Consider the following 19858-nt stretch of genomic DNA (forward strand, 5'->3'; position numbering starts at 1 on the left):
AATGATGTCATCACATAGCCTCTGTTCAGCAGAGCTGCCATACAATACTCAGCACTGTCTGCAGCACATGTTGCTGAACATGTTAACATTAAGTTGCAAACTACTCTGTGAATAAACATGACCCAATTACTTCACATTTCCGTACAAAAGATTACCGGCTGATACCAATATCAAAATTTTCTTACTTCCTGTATCAGTCAGACAAAATTTACTGTGCAACGTGTTCAACTGCTATGCAATCAAAAGTGGTCACCCTGAGATTGCACACTCAATCTCGAATGTGAAATAATTTAATGCAATCACCAGGCAACCAGCCATTAAGCAGACAGAACACTGATTTCAACATACTGTAATGTTGGCAGACGCAGACAAAAAAAAAAAAATACACAAATAATAACATAAATGTATTTGTCAGAGGCACCAGCTTATGTGCACGTCATTTAAAAGTGGTCTGTTACTTAGTCACCAATCTGGATGCTTCACAGGAGACTAATTATAAATGTAGCTATTAAAGCACACATTAAACAAATCAAATGTCCCTATATGAGTTTATACTTGGATCTTTGATTGGATACATGCTGATTATGTGTGACTTGAGTATGAGTTTTATATTACAGTATTATTGTTATGTTCACTAATATTAACAAATAAAACATGAAGGTCTACAGCAACTCTGGGTCTTCTTTCTCTCCAGAAGTGAGGCTGAGAGTGGGAGGACTAATGATGCAGTAATTAAAGCAGGCGCCAAGCTCCCAACACCACAGCAGCTTTCTGAGGAGTAACGCTTAATGCCATCCCCCTCTGCAGCTGGCTCTCCATTTGTATGTGAGGAAAGGAAATAATGTGAATGTTCTGGATGCAGCATGACAACTGACCAGGCAAAAGCTGCAAAAACTAATATTTCAGTGTACCGTGTATTCAAACATCCAGGGTCAAAAGATGCAAAGATGAACCTCTTTGGAGTGACATGTTGCAGAAGCTATGGCAGTAGAGATGGAGAGCCAGTAGCGAGTGCATATTAGTGTCAATGTGTATTACTGTGCTATGCGTGTACTTCTGGTCTTGCCTTAAATGGGAACCAGAGGATGTCAAACAGCCAGATACCGATGTTCACTGGGAGGCAGCGTTCCATTATGGCCAAGCAAGTTGTTGATGGAAAACAGACATGGTTGTGAGTGATAGAAGAGCGCGTTCAAGCAATGTATAACTCTGACTAATGCATGAACAGGTGTTTTCATTCAAATGTATGTGTGTGACCTAATCATAAGCTGATATTTATAGCAAGCACAGTATACAGTAACACCATCCAGGTGCACAATATGTCTCCAGAGCAGGAAATCCTAAAGGACGAAGAGTCTGGAGGAAGAGCACAGTCATAACCGTAGTCGGTACCAGGCCCTGTTTAATGACTTGGCCAGACAAGTTTGTAGTGTACCATGGCAGGAAAAAAAACAACAATGACCTTAACAGGGAAATATTCACCCACGGACTGTTTGTGGATCAGAGACAATAAGCCCCATCAAAGGCTTTGGGTTAAATAAACAGTCATCAGTTGCTGGGAATGTGTGCTTGATTGTATATGGGGAAAAAAGATAAAGGGAAATGGTGAGAGGAGAGGTTGCTGTAGGGGGTAAAGGGAGTGAGAAGAGAGAAGAAGCGCAACCCAGCTGGTGGGCCTGTTTTGTTTTGGTGTACAGTAGATGCAAAGCATGTAGACACAAGGACAGACAATGACATGTGAAAGCTTGCATGTGAAGCTTTCTAATAACCGCCCGCTCTAATGCCTCTTTTAACGTTAGTAACTACTTGACTCGACTCGGTTTTTATGGTTATCCATTGGGTGGTAGCACCTGGTACCAGGTACTATTTTAGTACCTACTCAGCAGGGGTTCCAAGTGAGCTGAGTCAAGCTGAAAATGCAACAACAGACTGCATGCCGCTGATTGGACAGGGAGTGACGTCCACTAGATGAGTCTTGAGAATGGCTCTTTCTCAAGAATCAAACCCGACATTTTTGAAACCCGACACTGAGGGAAATGGCTACACACTAACAGACGTCGCAGACATTTTTGCATTTGGTAGCTAAACGGAGCGACCATCTGTCTTTGTGTCACATAAAAACGACGTCACGGGACTTTTAGGCTGCCTTGCTAAGGTGGTACACAATTGTAATGGAAAATGACCGAAACCAAGTAGAGTTGACTCGAGTCGAGCCAAGTAGAAAAGAGCCGTATCCAAATTTTACATTTCTGCCAAACCTGCACGATGGCTTTATCAAGCATATCTGAAAGGAAGCTCCACAAGGAAGACCTGAGACGTGATGTTCATCATATTTCCAGATAGATATTCTATGAGAAAGCTTTATTTTTTTCCCCAAAATCTATGAATATGCACCAAAAGATTATGATGGCTCAGTAGCTTACTTTAAACATTACACTCATGCACATGCCATTAGTGTTTCCCTCGCATAGACTTTTATTTTGGTAAGCCAGACAGCAAATCATAGCTCCCCTTTCATCAAATTTTAGCATTTAAAAAAAAAAAATTCATACTTCCAACATAATGATACAGTCTGCTATTTACTCAATTTGCCATTGGCAATCACTTTATATTTTGAAAATGTCACTTCCTGTATTACAGTTTTGTTATTGGCGTGCTCATGCTCATTGCTACTGTGGCTGTCCTCCCAATAATTAAAAAAAAAAAAGGATGCCATCATGCGGCAGGACATACTCCAGTCCACTGTCTTTTGCTGCAGTTTGTGGTGTTAGTCGTTCTGCTTTGAGCTGGAGGATAACTCGAACCAGAACCTGCAGTAGGCAGACAGGGTTCTAGTAGAGGAAAAAGGGAGCTCAAAGGACAATTTTGGGCTTCCTATTAAACATAAAATCCCAGGAGCTGTGAAAGGAAAGCAAAATCTTAACACCTCCTGCTGTCGTAATGAATAACTTGAATGCATGACATGTAAGTGCAACTCTTCCCCTTTATATGCAAAAACAATTATTGCTCTATCAATCTAATTGTTCACCATCAGTGAATTAGCAAGTGGGCACAGTATTTAGCATTTAACACTAGCAAGATAATTAGCATTAGCTTGCTAATTTTCAAAGAAAACATTTTCTTACTTGCAAAAATAAATAAACACTAGTGCGGTACTGTCAAATACAATAAGGTATACATACAGCCTAAACTAAGGCATAAAATAAAATAGCTTATAACTGAAATAGTCCTCTAGGAAGGCTTTCTCACATTATGATGAAATAAAACCAGAGACCTGTTGGCCTACAGGTTAGCACAAAAATTTAAACAAGCATGTTTAAACTACTTTCTGCTCATCAGTGTGTGCAGCAGCATCCTCTCTCAATCCAACTTTAGCAGCCACAACTTCACAGTTTGGTTATCACTCTCATTGGCACCACAGGCAGCAGTCATTCACTGCTTGACTCCTTATAGCAGTCAGACAGGTTATCTTGCAGCGGCTTATAATCAGTCAACAAATTCAAATGACCTTTGAAATTATTTAAACAATAGATGATGCAGTTCTTAATTTTGTTGCTTACCCTAGTTAAATAAGCAGGTTGAGGCAAGTAACCTAATTGGCTTTCGAGACAACAGGAGTTATAATGCCAAAAACAGAGTTCATTAAACACAGTTTTATTTAAAAAGATGTCATTTCTGAATGAACTGAGGTACTACTAAGCCTACAATATAATCAGAGAATATGTAAAAAATAAATAAAAATCCACTCTGCAAAGCTACTTCTTTCGTTTATCTTATGTGATGTCTGTGATCAACATACAATTTTATGCATTCCACTTCTAAATCTAACCCTGGTGATAAGAGCCGTGCAGCGTGATGTGGAGCAGGGCAGGGGAGGACAGACTAAATTCTAGGTCTTCCCTTTCTGCCTTTACCACAGCACAAGCAGGCTGTCATCTGAAGCTCTTTTATTCAAGAAGCTTGGCTTCTGTGGTGACAAAAGACATATAAGCACTTCTGTAATCATTCAGTGTGTACGTCTCTCTCGGAAGACACGACTGCTTAGAGAAAACGCAGCAGGGAAGAAAAACCCGTGAGCATGTGTTGCTGTGAGTGTGTGACTATAACAAACAGTAAGTGTAAAACTTTCATGTAAGTGAAGTGGATGTTGATCACTGATGAAAGCGTAAGTGGACAGAAGACCCGCTGTTGCTAAGCAAACTCTCTAAAACACACTCTTTGGGTTTACAAAATGAAAGTGAGCCAAATTCCTTTGATAAACACCACTGACGTGAGCTTAAATACTGAACATAAACTGTGCGCACAATTCCAGGTATAAATACCAACATGTTCACAGCAAGCTGTTGAAAACAAACTCTTTCTGCAAACTCTGCTACTTTTTCTTTCAGCACATAAATACAAATGCGGAGAAAATCCTCGGTCTGGGTTTATTCTTAATGCGTACAGAAGATCCCAGGTTGCTACACAGCACACACGGTCAGCCTCAACCAGAAAGCTTAATGAAAAAGTGACAAGTCAGCAAGGGGCTGTGAAGTTTCCGACCACATCAAAAGACTAAAGTCTCAGTTCTCATCGTGCATGGACAGAGCCCTCTGTGTGCAAGGCCTCTATCAGCTTACAGAGAGCAGTTGAGAAAGAGGTTCCATTCAAACGCACACGTGTTAAAGTGAATGTACTATTAAGGTGACGCTGACTGAATATCTTACTGCAGACTTATTCTCTCATTTAACAAACAATTGGTTAAATGTACCACAAGAGGCAAGGACCTGTACTTACAGGAAGAAAGGAATAAAACTTCACTCTTACAAAATACACAACTTACATCCTCCAATACAATAAACTTAACAGACCCGACAAGTCCAGACAATCAATTTGTTGGAAAATCAACAAAGGCTGCAACTCCTGCATCAACTAATCATTTTTCCCATCGCTGATCAATCTGGCTGATCTATAAAGCCAGCAGTCTTCTGTCATCTGACAGTCCAACGCCCCCAACATACTCAGCTGAGAATCACGAATGCATAGAACAGTATTGAGTCCTCACATCTGCTAATCAAGAAATACCATTTTTTTTCTAAAGAAATTAATAAAATTAATTTGGTTATAAACTATTTTTGCAGATAAATGTCAGCGCGTGTAGATGGAACACATATGGTCACTTATGTGTGACATGACCGAGCTTACTCACCCACTAACCCAGCTTGGTAACATAACCTGGTTATCTGTTCATGTTTGTAAATGTCATACACTGGTCAGGATAACCCAGTTATAGCTAATAAAAACCTCCCTAATTCTTGTTACTCCCATACTAAACATAACGCTGTTGGCTGGGAAACGTTTGACACTTTGTGTGGTTTCTAAAGTCTGCAAAAGACTTGCAATGCACTGTACTTTTAGAAACAGAGGGCCGGCAAGCACTAAATCACACACTTAATAAACAATTTACAGCTCTTTAGAGTCTCATGTTCTTGGTATCTGAGTTAATGACCAAATGATACTGATTAATCTCCCATTGCACCTAATCCACCGTAATCCTCCAAGTGGATTCATTAACTGTCACTCTTATATCTTCAGGGAATCTTATGAATGAGTCCTTAAGCCTAAGCTATACTCAGCTGCAAACACGGACAGCTGCAGACTGGACCGCCAAGTAGTCATTCCCGTGATATTTCTCTGAAGTCCACTTGAAGTTTGCTGCCTGGCTGAATCCATAGTTGGTGCTTTGTAATGTAAATTCTCCTCAGACGAGCTCACGAGGTCACAAAAAAAAGGAAGGCACACTGACGTCCACAAGCACCCTCGAGCTAGCCATCTGATGACGAAATTTACGTCACTGGGACCCAAGTAGGGCTGCAAAGATTCAATGACATAATCACTGACGTCGACTACAAAAATTAGTCGACGCGTCGTATTCTAAAACTACGTAGGTGTTTTGTAACTGCAATACACTACAGGACGATATGGGGGCAGCATTGCCTCCATTGCCTGCCAGTAATAACAATACTAATGAAGAAGAAGGTAATGCGAACAACATAACGATGGGGGAACAGAGAGGGTGGAGAAAATGAAGGAAAATGGAGACCGACTGTCAAAGGTGTGGGAGCATTTCACAGAAAACAAAAATAAAGTTGAATGCAGACTGAGTAAAGCTGAGCTTTCCTTCCACAGCAGCATCACTGCAATGCTGCGCGTTTAAACGCCGGCAGCCTCTGGATGGGTATGTTTAGAGAGTTTGTCGCGTTGATGAACCTGTTAATTATTGTTACAGTAATGCTTCTGTTCATTTACCTGTTGGAACAAGGTCTCATGGATGATGTTTACTAAGCAGCACCATTTCAGTTGTGTTAGCTAACGAGGTGAAGGACAATAAGAGCAGCTACGCTGTCCTTTTTTTTCTCGCATTAATATTAACATTCATTCTGAGTAGCAAACCTCTTCATGAACTGAATCGTATGTAAATTCTTCCAGTTTTTTTGGATGCAAAAAAATCTTTTTGATTTAATTTGAAGCCTTATTGAACTTTTGGACCAAGGATATTTTTATTCATTTGCACATTATATTTTTATAAAAAAATAAAAATTGCATTCACTTTAATATGCATTGTTTATTTGATATTTACTCTGATGGTCACATTAATGTTAAAAATACATTGGATTAGTTTCAAACTCGTATTTTTAATGGGTCACTATTTTAATTGTGAGAAGAGACAAGTTGATATTCAGAGGTGGGCAGGCTTGAACAGGTGAGGTAAGATTGAAATAATCATTGACTAATCGACTAATTGAAAAAATAATCTTTATTTGCAGCCCTATTCCCAAGCAGACATGGAAAGTATAATCCCCACTTTGGCCTCATCAAGGGGGTTGGGTTGGGGCGCTGTCCCCTCAATTGCTTTCCCATCCTGATAATTATGGTTTTTGGAGTAAACCCAAACTTCCTTTGCTTGACCCAGCACTCCCACCCGTATTCCTTATCTGGGTCCAATGGGGCCCAAGCTTTTCACTGTCCCGCTCTTTTCACACAATCAATCCTCCTGCATAAGGTCAATGACCTCAGGGAAAAAAGAAAAAAGTGGCAATGTCAAGCCACTGAAAAATCCCTGCCTCATAGTATATGTTAGTGAGAGTCTGTATGTGGATTCATACTCATGGTGTGAGTGCATCAGTCCCCAGAGAGACCCTCACTATAAACTCATCTGTCTGATTCAGTGAGCAGCTGCTATTTAGCCTGGTAAGAACAACAGCTCAGACCAACTAGGTGGAAACAGCTCGTTTGGGCCTGAACTGACTCGTCTGCTCTTTTCTGGGACAGAGAGACCTGACACCTGAGATGGGCACCCAAATGAGATTTTACTATCTATTCCCAAAACTCAGAATAACGAGCGCGCAGCTTATTCTGAGATGGTCAGAGCACCATCTGAACTATCATTCATTAAATGCACAGAGCTCAGAGCAAGGCCAGATTTACTGATTAGCTGTTGTATTTAGTTTGCTCATATATTGCTTTATATGCATTATTTTCTGTCATAGATGGTTCTAGTGGTGGATGTTTTATTGAACATGGCCAAAGTTTCCAAAAATGACATCAGCACATAGGTAAGCACTCCCTGTGATTCAAAACTTGGGTTTCAGACTGGTTCGATGCATTTTTTCTACTCTTTGATCTGCATGATATCATCCAGAGTGTATATCCCTAATAAGGTCATCTCAGGCACACAGCTCTGGCTATCCGCACATAAGTCCCACTAGATACCCAGTGTACCTAAGAAACTGGTACGTTAGCACCTTTTAAATTAGCATATTGCCATCAAACCTCTCCTTGTAGCACAGAACCCTAAAAAAAGAAAAAAAAAAAAAATAGAAAAGCTAATAAGCTATTTTAGTTTCACACAGTTATGACTTTTCAAGGGATCAGCAGTAATTCCACAACACCCAAAACCACAGCAGAATGATTTTAAATGAACCTTATGTTTTCCCAAAAATAAATTCAAATGAAACACCAAAAATAAAAGAAACAATAACTGTGTGTACTAAGAGTAGCATGCAAATTCATGTCATGGCTAACTTCTTGTCCTACTTCAACAGTCAGGTTGTAACAAGTGTGGCAAACATTCCATCTCGACAGCAACTGGCTATGCAAAGGAAACTCAATGAGCTATCTTTATTAGTGTTCATACCATGAATGAACACGCGTCTTGAGTGAACTGATCACATGTGGACAGCTACAGTTACGCTGGCATTAGAATGTGTCTCTGCACGACTTCCCAGTTCCAAACTTGTGGAATACATTTTTTTTGTAGGAAAACCCAAATGCCAGATTCCTGAAAATCCACCTACACCTGCCATACCTCAGTCGACTTTAAAAAGAACTTACCTGTTACCCACAATTCCAAAGTCTGATCCGAACCCATCACGACCCACAATTAAACCCAAAAGTTGCCAATCTAATAAGGGCTTTATTTTTTCTTGCCTTAGGGTAAAAACCAAATAGACTGTTGATTTTCCACTAGCAGGTGACATGTCAACTGAGTGAGCAACTACACAGCGCTGTAAGAATGTGTCCAGACCTCCTCTGAATGTGGTCTGAGTGATCAGCTCTCAATGCAACAGGCTGTAGAGGTTCCAGGAGACACCAGCCATTTATTAAAAGTTTTAATGCAAATCTTGCTCAAAATTTCACAACATGCAAATCACACTCATTTTATTGCGCTGCTTATATCTCTGCAAAACCACATTTTGCACCCATACCAAAAATAAGTCTGTTTTTAATGGTAGCACTGCACAGCAGAAATGACAAATATAAATATATCCGATTTTCTGCGATAGCATTATATTATCAGATCGCGCCCCTGTAATATTATATATAACTAGAAGCACTAAGACGCGCAAACCTCCGCCACGGCCACAGGGTCACTGACGCTGTAACTACGTGTATCTAAATACTGTGAAATAATCTTTCATCTTTCCCAGACCAACAATAACCCCCTATCCCGCAAATAGTGAAGAATCCTTAAAAAAATTCCTGGATCCAGATCGTGTTCCGGATCGCCGCCAAAAATATAATCACTTCTTCCTCTTGTCATTTCAACCACTCCACCAAATTTCATCGAAATCCTTCATAACTTTTGGAGTAATCCTGCTGACAAACAAACAAACAAACAAACAGACAAACAAACCAACGCGACCGAAAACATAACCTTGGCGGAGGTAATAACAGCAAGCTGCTAAAGGATCCGCCTAGATGGTGCTTGCCCTAGAAATGGCTTAAGGATGAGAAATTTCTAATTATGTTAGAGAAAAAAATAGACAAATATACTATGAAATACCACACAAAACTACACTTGTATAAAGTGGGATGCCTTTAAGGCATGCTAAGGGGTATATTATAGTTACACTTCATCAAAATATAGAGAACGACTTAAGAGCAGACAACATTAGAATCTAGATTAAATACTGGAACAACAAGTTTTAAATGATGGTGACACAGATACTGAGAAGGAACTGTTGTGTTAAAGGCGCAATATGAAAAAAAAATCCACAAACAGAGTGCTTCCAGTTTGCTAAGAGTGAATCAATCATTCTGTGAACAAGGAGAGAAAACAAGTGTAAAATTCGGCATGGCAGATAAAACAATGGAAATTCAGAAAAACATAACTTCAGTCTGATACCATGGGGAAACTATAGTTGTTCCACGCAAAATAATAAAAAAAAATAGAAAATATGAAAAAAATAGGAACAGGACTCATTTCTGAACTAGAAGCATCAGAGAGTGCAAACTCCGCCAAGGCCACAGGGTCACTGACGCTGTAATACGTGTATCTAAATACTGTGAAATAATCTTTCATCTTCCTAGACAAACAATAACCCCCCATCCCGCAATAGTTAAGAATCTTTTAAAAAAATTCCTGGATCCAGATCGTGATCCAGATCACACCAAATTAATCGCTTCTTCCCTTGACATTTCCAAACCACTCCACCAAATTTCATCGAAATCCGTTCATAACTTTTGGCGAGAATCCTGCCTGACAAACAAACAAACAAACAAACCGAAAAAACAACCAACGCGACAAAAACATAACCTCCTTGGCAGATGGTAATAACAAATTAGATATCCCTCGATCAATGAAAGATTTAGAGATCACTTGGGACTTGGAATTAACTGAAGAAGAGAAGAAAGAAGAACGAAACAGGAAGATCTATAGACTGTATGAATGCTGCGAGAGGAAGAAAGAGAAGAGTGAAGAAAGAAGCAGAAGAAAGAAAGCAGGGCCTGATGGGTTCCCTATAGATTTTTACAAAAAATTTAAGAAAAAATTACTAGGCCTATTTTGGAAATGTTCCAAGACGCATTCTATAATGGGGGTTACCTAAATCTATGACAAATGCTCTAATCTTGTGCTTTCTAAGCCTGGGAAACCCAACAATAAATGTGAAAACATGAGGCCAATAAGCTTGCTTAATGCTGACCTGAAAATACTTTGTAAATAGTTGCCTTGCGATTACAAGACTCACTCCCATCAGTGATACACAGAGATCAAAATGGCTTTGTTTTGGGACGCCAGGGTCTACATAATGTGAGGAGGCTTTGAAATATTATTCATGGCCTAGGTGTTAAAAAGGAAACTGCATTTCTTTCTCTAGATGCTGAGAAGGCACTTGATCTTGTTGAATGGCCCTATCTATTCAATATTTTAAACAAAATTTTTAGCAAAATTCGATAAGCAAAAAGATTTATATCATTCAGGTTCAACTTACATGATTTCTTTTGAGGAACATAGACAGAAATTTTAAATACACTGGAAATATTTCTTTAAATATCTTCAACTTAAAAGTTACATTAAAACAAAAAATAAAATGAAATAAAAATAAAATGATTTTATACTTTCAAACTCCCCAGAAGACTCTTTATGCAAATTGGAAGCCTAGAAAAGAGACCTAGGGGTAAATTTATCAGTAGAAGAATGGCATTCTGTTTGCTTAAGAGCTCATAAAAAAACAACAAATAATTCACGCTTAAGGTTACTTCAGTAACCTTACTTTTGTTTTTGTTTCCATTTCTGTTTTGTTGTTGATTATTTTGGTTTTAGGTTGAATTGTGCAATTTCAATTTTTAGCGGAAAACTGTCATAGCGCAGTTCTAGCTGTCAAACACCAATGTACACTTTCCGGCATATATTATCTTTATAACTAAGATTAAGATACATTTATCAATGACTGATGCTACACGATGGTAAGAAATATGTGGTACTTAAAACGCTGCTGTTGCCTTTGGTGACATCTTTCAGCTCCTTCCAACATTTTCCTTTTAGAAATTCTAATTCCATGTTATGACAGGATGGAGGAGGGCAGTGCAGGGAGAACACCAAAATAGCATCATCTGATCTTTCTTTCATAAACTTTTCCACTCCTGCAGCAACGCACTGGAACAGGCTTTGGCAGTGGAAGAAACGCGGAAAAATAAAGCAGTCAGCTGAAGTATTTAGTCACAGTCTTGAACTGTTGAGCTCCTTCGTATAAAACATGAGTTAAACAAAAAGAAGATCCAACACGAAGAATAAACCCCCTCCTACATCGTTAGTTTCCTCCACTTCAATCTCTTATCAACACTGCATCACGTCTGGGATCACACATTCGCACTACTATTGCCAACACTATAAATACTCACCATGAATGCTCAACTACATTATTCAGTTTGGGAATTCACTAGCATCTACCATGTGACCAGCAGCTATATTTAGCTTCCAGGGTCTATGCAGGCTGCAGTAACATCATCACGTACGAAGAAGGAAAAATGCATTTTAACCACTTTGTTTCTCACCACTAATGAGATGCAAAGGTTGCGTGGGGTAACAACAAAGACCTCTCAAACACTTCCCCACCACACATGCACATTTATTCATGAAAAATGAATAAAGCTGCTGAAAATACTGGCAGCTAGCCTCTTGGTTTGAGGCAGGTATATTTTTTTCCTACTCTGTTCCATTTTTAGTGGTGTAAATATGCCAGCTCAGTGGGATCCAAGCTGTGAAAGCCGGAGCTAATGAGCTGTCTGTCAGTGGACAGGACAGATAGAGAAAGAAGCAGAGACACGATGAAAAATAAGTTGGAAGACAGAACCCACAAGGGGGGGGATATTCATAGTAATTTATTGCTTCAACATATGGTTATATTGGCTTAGCAAACAAAAGATGTGTATGTAATCAAAAACAGAGTGGTTTTCAATCAAATGAAAATCACAGCAAGTGATGAGCATTAACTAAAGGACTGGAGGAGACTATATATAGGAACCATCATTAGGATACAATGCAGAGGAGTGTTCATAAGTATAGCCTTAAAAAGCACAACAACTCAGCCTTTCTATATCACAAGCAAGCTGAAGAATTGGCATCTGTCAGATTTTAAACAACTGGCATGAGGCCTTCAGGGAAAATCTCCAAAACTCATGATATGATCTCTCACTTACTGTCACAAGCCACAGTCAGTTGAAACCAGAGATCAATAATGGATAAGGACACTCAAATCACACTTTATTGCCTTTTCTTGGTTTTAAGTAGCACGGGTGCAAACAAACCCGCACCTTGTCTACACAGTGGTAGGAGTGGCACATTAGCAGAGCAGGGGCACTATGCTGAGCTGTATGTCAAATTCCAAAATAGACCTGAAGCATAAAAACTGACAAACAGTAAAGGTTTTGGCTGGATGAAGATGTTTAGCTGTTGTTAAATCACCTGGATTCCAGTACTTGCAGCTGACGTGAAGAACACAGACAAATCTGCACAGGCTTGTGGATGAGACTTTCTCAGACATTCATGCCAGTTTAGGCACACATGGATTGCAGGTGGTAATGTTCCTTCGGATGCTCATTCCCAGCTCCATATTTTTATTCTTAGACTCTACAAAAGCATTTTTTTCATTCGAAATTACAAACATCCTTATTTATCTTTTACAGGACCTTGTGGTAGCCTCTCAGTTAATCCTGTCTAAAACAAGCTGCCACACTTCCTTTAACCCAACTTTCTTCTGATTGGTTGCCCCCTCCTCTAGTTTCTGCAAACAGAACTTCTTCTGCTGGTCGATGTGGAGACCTACTAAAGAACACAAGGTCTTGTTTTTAATTGGAAAAGGCCATTTCTCTAATCCATCCTTTTATGCTCGAGCCTGAATCCAATACAGTAAATGACAACAACTAAACTGAGAGAACAAACATCCACAGCAATAACTCAAATTTTCAAGTTAATAAGTCAAAAATTTCAAGGTACGTACCTCAAAATTTTGAGTTAGCTCTGCCGATGCCGATTAGCTCTGCCGATCACAAAATGAAAAAGGCCATTTCCTTGGTACCCGGAAGCAGATGACGGCAACGCATACGCACTCAAAATCAGGCGGTGACAGTATCAGGTGCCGTTTACACGAAGCCGTTTTCACTGGAAACGGTGTCGTTTTGATGCGTTTCAGCCTTTCGTTTACACGATGGCGTTTCAGAAACGATCCGCGTTTACACGAGGACATGTGAAACGATGAAAACGATGTAGTTCCCATGCCAGGCCACAAGTTGGCGTTGGTTTTCTCTTGCAGTTTGTTTACGCAAGACGCGCATGCGTGGAGTGACACAGTAGGTAGTGCGGCAAATTGTTCATTACTTACAAAACGGCCAATGTGAGAGGTTTTTGTGGACCGATGATGAGGTTGGATCGCTGCTGCACACAACGCTGAATTACAAAACCGTTAAAAACACAGGAAAAGCATAAGAAGCACTCGTGAATCCGCGAGTACTGTTTATCAGTTTGCGCGTGCGCGAAAAACTGGCCGTCGCAACCATAGTGCGCATGTGCGAGTCGAGCGTTTTCAAATCACCCCGGTTTCAAGTGTTTACACGAAAACGCAAGCCGGTGCGTTTCTGAAACGCTCCACTCTGAACCCCGTTTCTGAAACACATCGTTTTCACTCTGTTGTCGTGTAAACAGAAGGGCGAAACGCATCAAAACGACACCGTTGTCGTGTAAACGCAAGGCCGAAACGCATCAAAACGACACCGTTTCAAAATGAAAACGGTCTCGTGTAAACGGCACCTCAGTGAGCTACCAGTGTATAGCAAACATGAACAAATTATCGCCAGATTTGATTTTGAGCTTTGAATGCCTTCTAGTGAATAACAGCTGCAGAAAAGGTAAGGAGTCAGATTCAAGAAAGTAGTAAAAACTGCTAGGGAAAAATGTGTATTCCCTGAGCAGCTAGCAGTGGTTCCTGGGGGTTTCAGGTTGTTGCGGGATAAAATTTGATGCAAAGTAGCTGCTGCACTAAATCCTCCTAGTGATTGCTTTGGCTAGGAAATCATAATGGCTGCCTGTAATTTTTCATCTTAGCGCAGCGGGGATAAAACTTTAAATAGTGTGACGCAAACCAGCAATGGAGACGTTTGCCTTCAAAGTAAAAGCTGTCTGCATCACACTTTCACTACAGCTCGGAGAGCAGCTGGACAGTTTTGTAGAAAAGCTGCAATATACTAGCAAACAAAGAGGTTTCTGTCAGCTGGTTGGGGAATACACGTTTTTCCCAAGCAACAGGTGGTTGCCCAGGGGTCACTGACCAGTTTATAGACCTGCATGACTGGGACTTCAGCAGTTTTCTCTCTGACTGCCCAAAAAACACTCATAACTGGTCGGGGATTACTCATTTTACCCTCACGACTGCTGGTTGCCAGATGGTCTCAGACTAGTCTCTAGGCCTGTGTGACTGGGGCTTTTCACTTGACCCTACATTTTCAAACATCCACATTTATATTGGTTTACAAACGGACATAATAGCAGGAAAATGCATGGTCTTCTGTTAAGTGCAGTAACAGAGATTCAGTGCTTAACTATGCAAATCAGTCATGCTTATATGTGTAGTCAACCTCCAAAAACACGTTTTGAGCCAGAAAAACCCTGAGCTGTACTCTAAATAGTTTGCTGCTGTTATTGTTTATTTAACCCATCAAGGATGAAACTTTTGTTCTCTTTCAAATTAGAAACCTGGCCTCTGGGAGGTCATGGTGGGGTTATTTGATGACACCAAAGTCCGGCCAGCACAGCGTCCCCCTTAAACAGACTAAGACTAAACACTGTGAGGTTTTCTAAACATAATTATCCAGGGAGAGTTCAACTCAGCTCCTGCAGTTAACGAATTCTCTGTCAGATAACGCAGTGTGGCAGGATGGATTATGGGCCCAATATGCAGGACCTGAGAGATGTTACGTGAACTTGAAAAACAGCTTTAATGCTGATACAAACTTGACACAGAAAGACAACCACAGGGTCAGAACTGGAGGACAGATCAGGGACACAAAACTGACCAGCTACAAACCATTACCAAAATAAACCAGAAAGAGTCAACAGAACAGGGGAATCACAACTAATTTGGCACAGATGGGAAAAAAAAAAGATGAAAAGCAGAGATGGAGACTAAACCACAGAGACAAATCACGAAAACACACAGAAAGCAGGAATACTCAGGGACTCGGCATACAAACAACAACACAAACCAAAACCATGAACAGAACTAAATGAGAAGCCAAAACCTGGTAATCTAAATCTAAAGAAGCAAACCAGAAAACACTGCAACAGGAAAGACACCAAACTTAAAACTCTGGGTTCAAGACCCAGCGACCATAACGTTCTCCGTCATCATCAGTTCTGTCAGGCACAATGTCGCCTACTTCCAAGGTGCAAAGAGAAAAGCAGAAAGTATGAAGAGGTCAAAGCTGCAGTTTTATGTAGTGCAACTAGAGACCTTCTGTAGTTCGACTTGTTCCACCTGAACCATTAAGTTAACTACTAATTTATTCATTTAGATTCCTCCTTTAGCCTGTCTTTACTAAGCTCACCCTTCAGTGGGATCAATAACCTTCATGTATGCTTAATTATAGAAAACATGGTAACTTAGTCTCAGGAATCCAGCAGGACCCATGGGACACCTATTTTGCCTTCCCCCTGTGGCTTCACGAAGGGAAGAGTCTATAAAACCTAGACTGGGGAGTATAGACCCTGTATAATGTATGTTCATCTTCTGGTGGTAGTTTAATATGCTCAATGTGTACCAATATTTGGTTGAGGCAAATTAAAAAAATTAGCTACACAGGAAGCCAGCATTTGAACCGTGGTGACGGAAACCTCAGCCCTGCTCATTTAACCTACATGAAACGACTAACAACAGCTTTGCGACGCTAACGTAAAAAAATAACTGACCTAAACAGACACAAAATGGGGATCCCCACAGGGCAACAAAAGACAGCTGAAGGTTAAACCTTGATGGGTGTTTTAAACATGAGACAAACACATAATTGGATTCACTGAGCGACAGTGGCAAATCATTTGAGCTTGAGGATGACTGTCTTTTACTGTAATGTTGATCAAACCATAACTGATAACTACAGTGAAAAAAAATCAGCTTAGTTACACAGCGGAGCCAACCAGCAAAACAGTGGTTTTCAACGCAAGGGTCACAAGAATGGGTTTAAAATGTGAGCATGAGACCCAACATGAACACCGTTAGACGCTTTGAAAAAAGCCAAGCACTTTTAAGTTTCTGTTAAACTTAAATTGTCAAGATCAAAACGACTCAGACTCATTTGAAGTCTTGGCAGTGGGACTGCGGCTGTAGGCAGGTGTTTTGAGCCGTTTTCACACAATGCACTGCAGACAACACGGAGGTGCACACGAGGACGAAATATTACGCGCAGTCGGATTGGATGTCAGTTGGTACTCAGCCTGTCAGCTCCCCAAATAAAAGCGTGAAGTCAGATTGCACCAATGTGTGAATAGTACAGGTACGGCATTCACGCTAGCAAGTGGGCTACTGCAATGCATCCTGCAGCGCTACCCGGGCAGCTTCCTCGCCTAAACCACACGGAGCATTTCCAGTAGCGAGAGCACGGCTGAAGTGGAATATTTCCTTCTGTGCACTACATGTGAGAAAGGTTTCACTGTCCTAAAGTTGATGTGTGAAAATGGCCCATGACTGATGACCACATGATATAATGTTAGCCTTATGGCAGGCACTGGTTTCTGTGGATTCTCATGCCAATGCTTAAAATAAAGAGCAGGCTTATAGCAGATGCTGCTTTTTACTGTTTATTGTGTTTGTCTTATTTATTCCCCCTTTTTGTGCCTGTGAAACAAAGAAGTCCTCATTATAAAAACAAAAATACTCTTATGACTAAATACATTTTTTTCACCACACTATTCTTGAAATTTTAACCCGCTCAAAATCAATGTGCCCGAACAGCTAAAAGCACACCTTTGGGTTTTTACTTTTATCTTTTACACTTTGCACTATACAGAAAGATTCATAAAATAACGTGAAAAATACTTTTACCATTTTCTCCTTTAAAAAAACATTTATCACAACTTTATCACAGGTTCAAAAAGTTCATATGTGCATCACTTACAAATTTTATCGACGTCATATATCCTGTCATTTACGTCTTGTTAACCCTTTCTCCTACAATTTCGGTCAAACAGAGAAAAAAGCAATCAGCAAATAATTTTTTTATAAAGTTAGTGGTAGGTTTATATTTGTATAGTTCATGGACGTGAAATTTCACCCGCAGTGTGCAAAGGAAAGTTTGAAAAAGAATATTTGCCATGTCAAGATGAAACTCTGTTAGCGGACACAAGACTACACATCCATATTTAGAAGGCACAATTTACATTGCATCTTGCAGAATCAGAGACAGGCTGTGTTTCCTAGCACACGATATAAAACAGACTAAAAGTGGAAATAGCATTAAAAGACTTCATTCAGCCCACATATTCATAATAAGGATGCCAACGCATTGGAGACTATAGATTGCCTTATACATGACCTGCACACCCACTCATAGCAGGAAACATGGATTTCAACTCAGTGGAGTCTGGTAGGAAAAAAAAAAAAAAACACAGGACACCCAAAGCTTGGTGCTTGTGAGTGGTGGCAGGTTATTTACAGGTTTACTCCAGTCAGGGAGATAACTCTTTCCTCATGTTTTGGATCGGCACTTCACAGAGGTGAGAGGAAGAAGAGGGGGGCACTCAGTGCTGACACAACACTGAGAGTCACAAAAAAGTGTTTGAAGTTAGGGCAGTTTCCGCCATAACTTGGTGCCATCAGGTAAGCAGCTACTTGCAAAGTAAGAGGTAAAAGCATGATAACGACAACAGATACAATGAAACAACTGGAAGTGGCACTGCTCGGGAGGCCTGACACACCCAGTTTACACAGAACACATTTTTGCCGTCTTGAGCCAAGTGTGTGGCATTGTCAAGAGTGACTATCTGAATGGTGCCCGTGCTCGTGATATCTCTGTTATTCATAACACTGTCTGGTTAGTAGCATGCTGCAGAACAGACTTGGTATGAATGGAGAAAATGAGTGAAACATCAGCTGCTGCACTTTTTTTTCTTTTTTTTTTCTGAAAAGCTGAAAAAGCAGCATCTTGATGGAAATCATCAATAAATGCATGCCTATTTCACCTAAAAAAAAAAAATACACAGTTTGGTTTTTACTGACTGTGATGCACAGAGGCTGCTTCACATCAACCTTAGAGAGGGCGAGTCTTCAAATAGTAAACAGCTACTGCATCCCTGATTAGCTCAAGTTACAGTCACGGCAATACTACAGTAATAACAAGCTACAGGTTACGTCTCCGCTGTCATGCATACACAGCAGGCATGAAACATGAGAGAAAAAAGTGGGTCACTGCATGTGTTGAAAACGTAGCCCTTAAAGACAGACAGGTATGTGGTGTATTTGAGGGTTGCCAGAGGCCCCCCCGTTAGAATATGCAGTATAACGGTACAGTAGCTGTGTAGGCTATCGCGACTTGACACATGCGAGTCGTGACCAGCTTAGATGTTATTTAGCATAACAAAAGACACGGAGTTGACCGGAGGCAGGGAGGGGAGGGGGAAGCGAAGCCTAAACTATGCATTGGTGTGAAGAGCCCGAACTGACAGACTGTGTTTATCAATGGAGAAACTCACATCCTCGAACAGGGATCCAACGTTGGCTGTCACCAGCAGTATTCCTGTGCCTTGCGTTGCTGTCAGCTTCCCTGCCATAATTCGCTCTCTCTGTCTCTCTCTCTCTCTCTCTCTCTCTCTCTCAGGTGGGTTGTGGACTTGTATAGCGGACTTTAAAGGTAAGAAGCTTAAAAAAACGTAAAGAGGAGGCCGGTGATTGTCTCACGAAACTGGTTAGCACACTGGGAATTTGTGACTGGAGCCGGGGTTGAGGCGGCTTGGCTGGAGCATATTTTTCAGCAGTGGCCGTGCATCTACTAGGAGTTGCTTTGCAGTAGAAGGTCCGTTGGTGGTGGTGGTGGTGGTAGTGACGGCGGTTAGCGTGCTGCTTCTCGCGCTACTTTTTCAGGTTCAGAGCCATCGTAAAAGTTTCGGTTTTAATCCACGGCGAGTGCCTGAGAGCTCTGGTTCATTCCAGCGACGAGTGTTTCCCTGGCTTTTGTGCAGTGCAAAAGTCTCCCTCCTAAAGCAGGACGCTTTGCCAGGACCATTGCCTTCACCGTTCACAGAGGATAGGCTGGAGTCCTTCAGAGCTCTGACGTCACCGTGCCAATGGAAACACGGGGCTGTCTTAAAGGGCCAGCGCACCGTAAACACCGCAGCGCTGCCTCTAACGGCACGGCATCCATTATCGGACACTACTGGTCTGCCCGCAGAGTGAATATTTGTCTGTTTCACATTGTCCTGATATCTTGTTTGCAAAATTGATTGCAATTTAGAATGACTAGCTACTTTTTTTAAATTGACCATTTCTGTTTTTTATGTATTGCACATTTATTTTATTTTCACTGATAAGTCATAATATCATTAAAAATTAAATTG

General features: G+C 40.7%; 1 protein-coding gene across 2 annotated transcripts in view; it reads right to left on the bottom strand.

Annotated features, from left to right (window-relative positions):
- inpp5a (inositol polyphosphate-5-phosphatase A) overlaps window positions 1-19543 on the bottom strand; it is a 147567-nt gene extending 128024 nt beyond the window's left edge. For both annotated transcript variants that reach the window (XM_030748132.1, XM_030748133.1), the window contains exon 1: window positions 18998-19543. In XM_030748132.1, coding sequence (XP_030603992.1) covers window positions 18998-19075 — 78 coding nt within the window. In that variant the 5' untranslated portion in view covers window positions 19076-19543. The remainder of the gene's footprint in view (window positions 1-18997) is intronic.
- Between the last annotated feature and the right edge of the window lie 315 nt (window positions 19544-19858).

This window comes from Archocentrus centrarchus, chromosome 15 (genome assembly GCF_007364275.1).
Source record: "Archocentrus centrarchus isolate MPI-CPG fArcCen1 chromosome 15, fArcCen1, whole genome shotgun sequence".
Taxonomy (NCBI): Eukaryota; Metazoa; Chordata; class Actinopteri; order Cichliformes; family Cichlidae; genus Archocentrus; species Archocentrus centrarchus.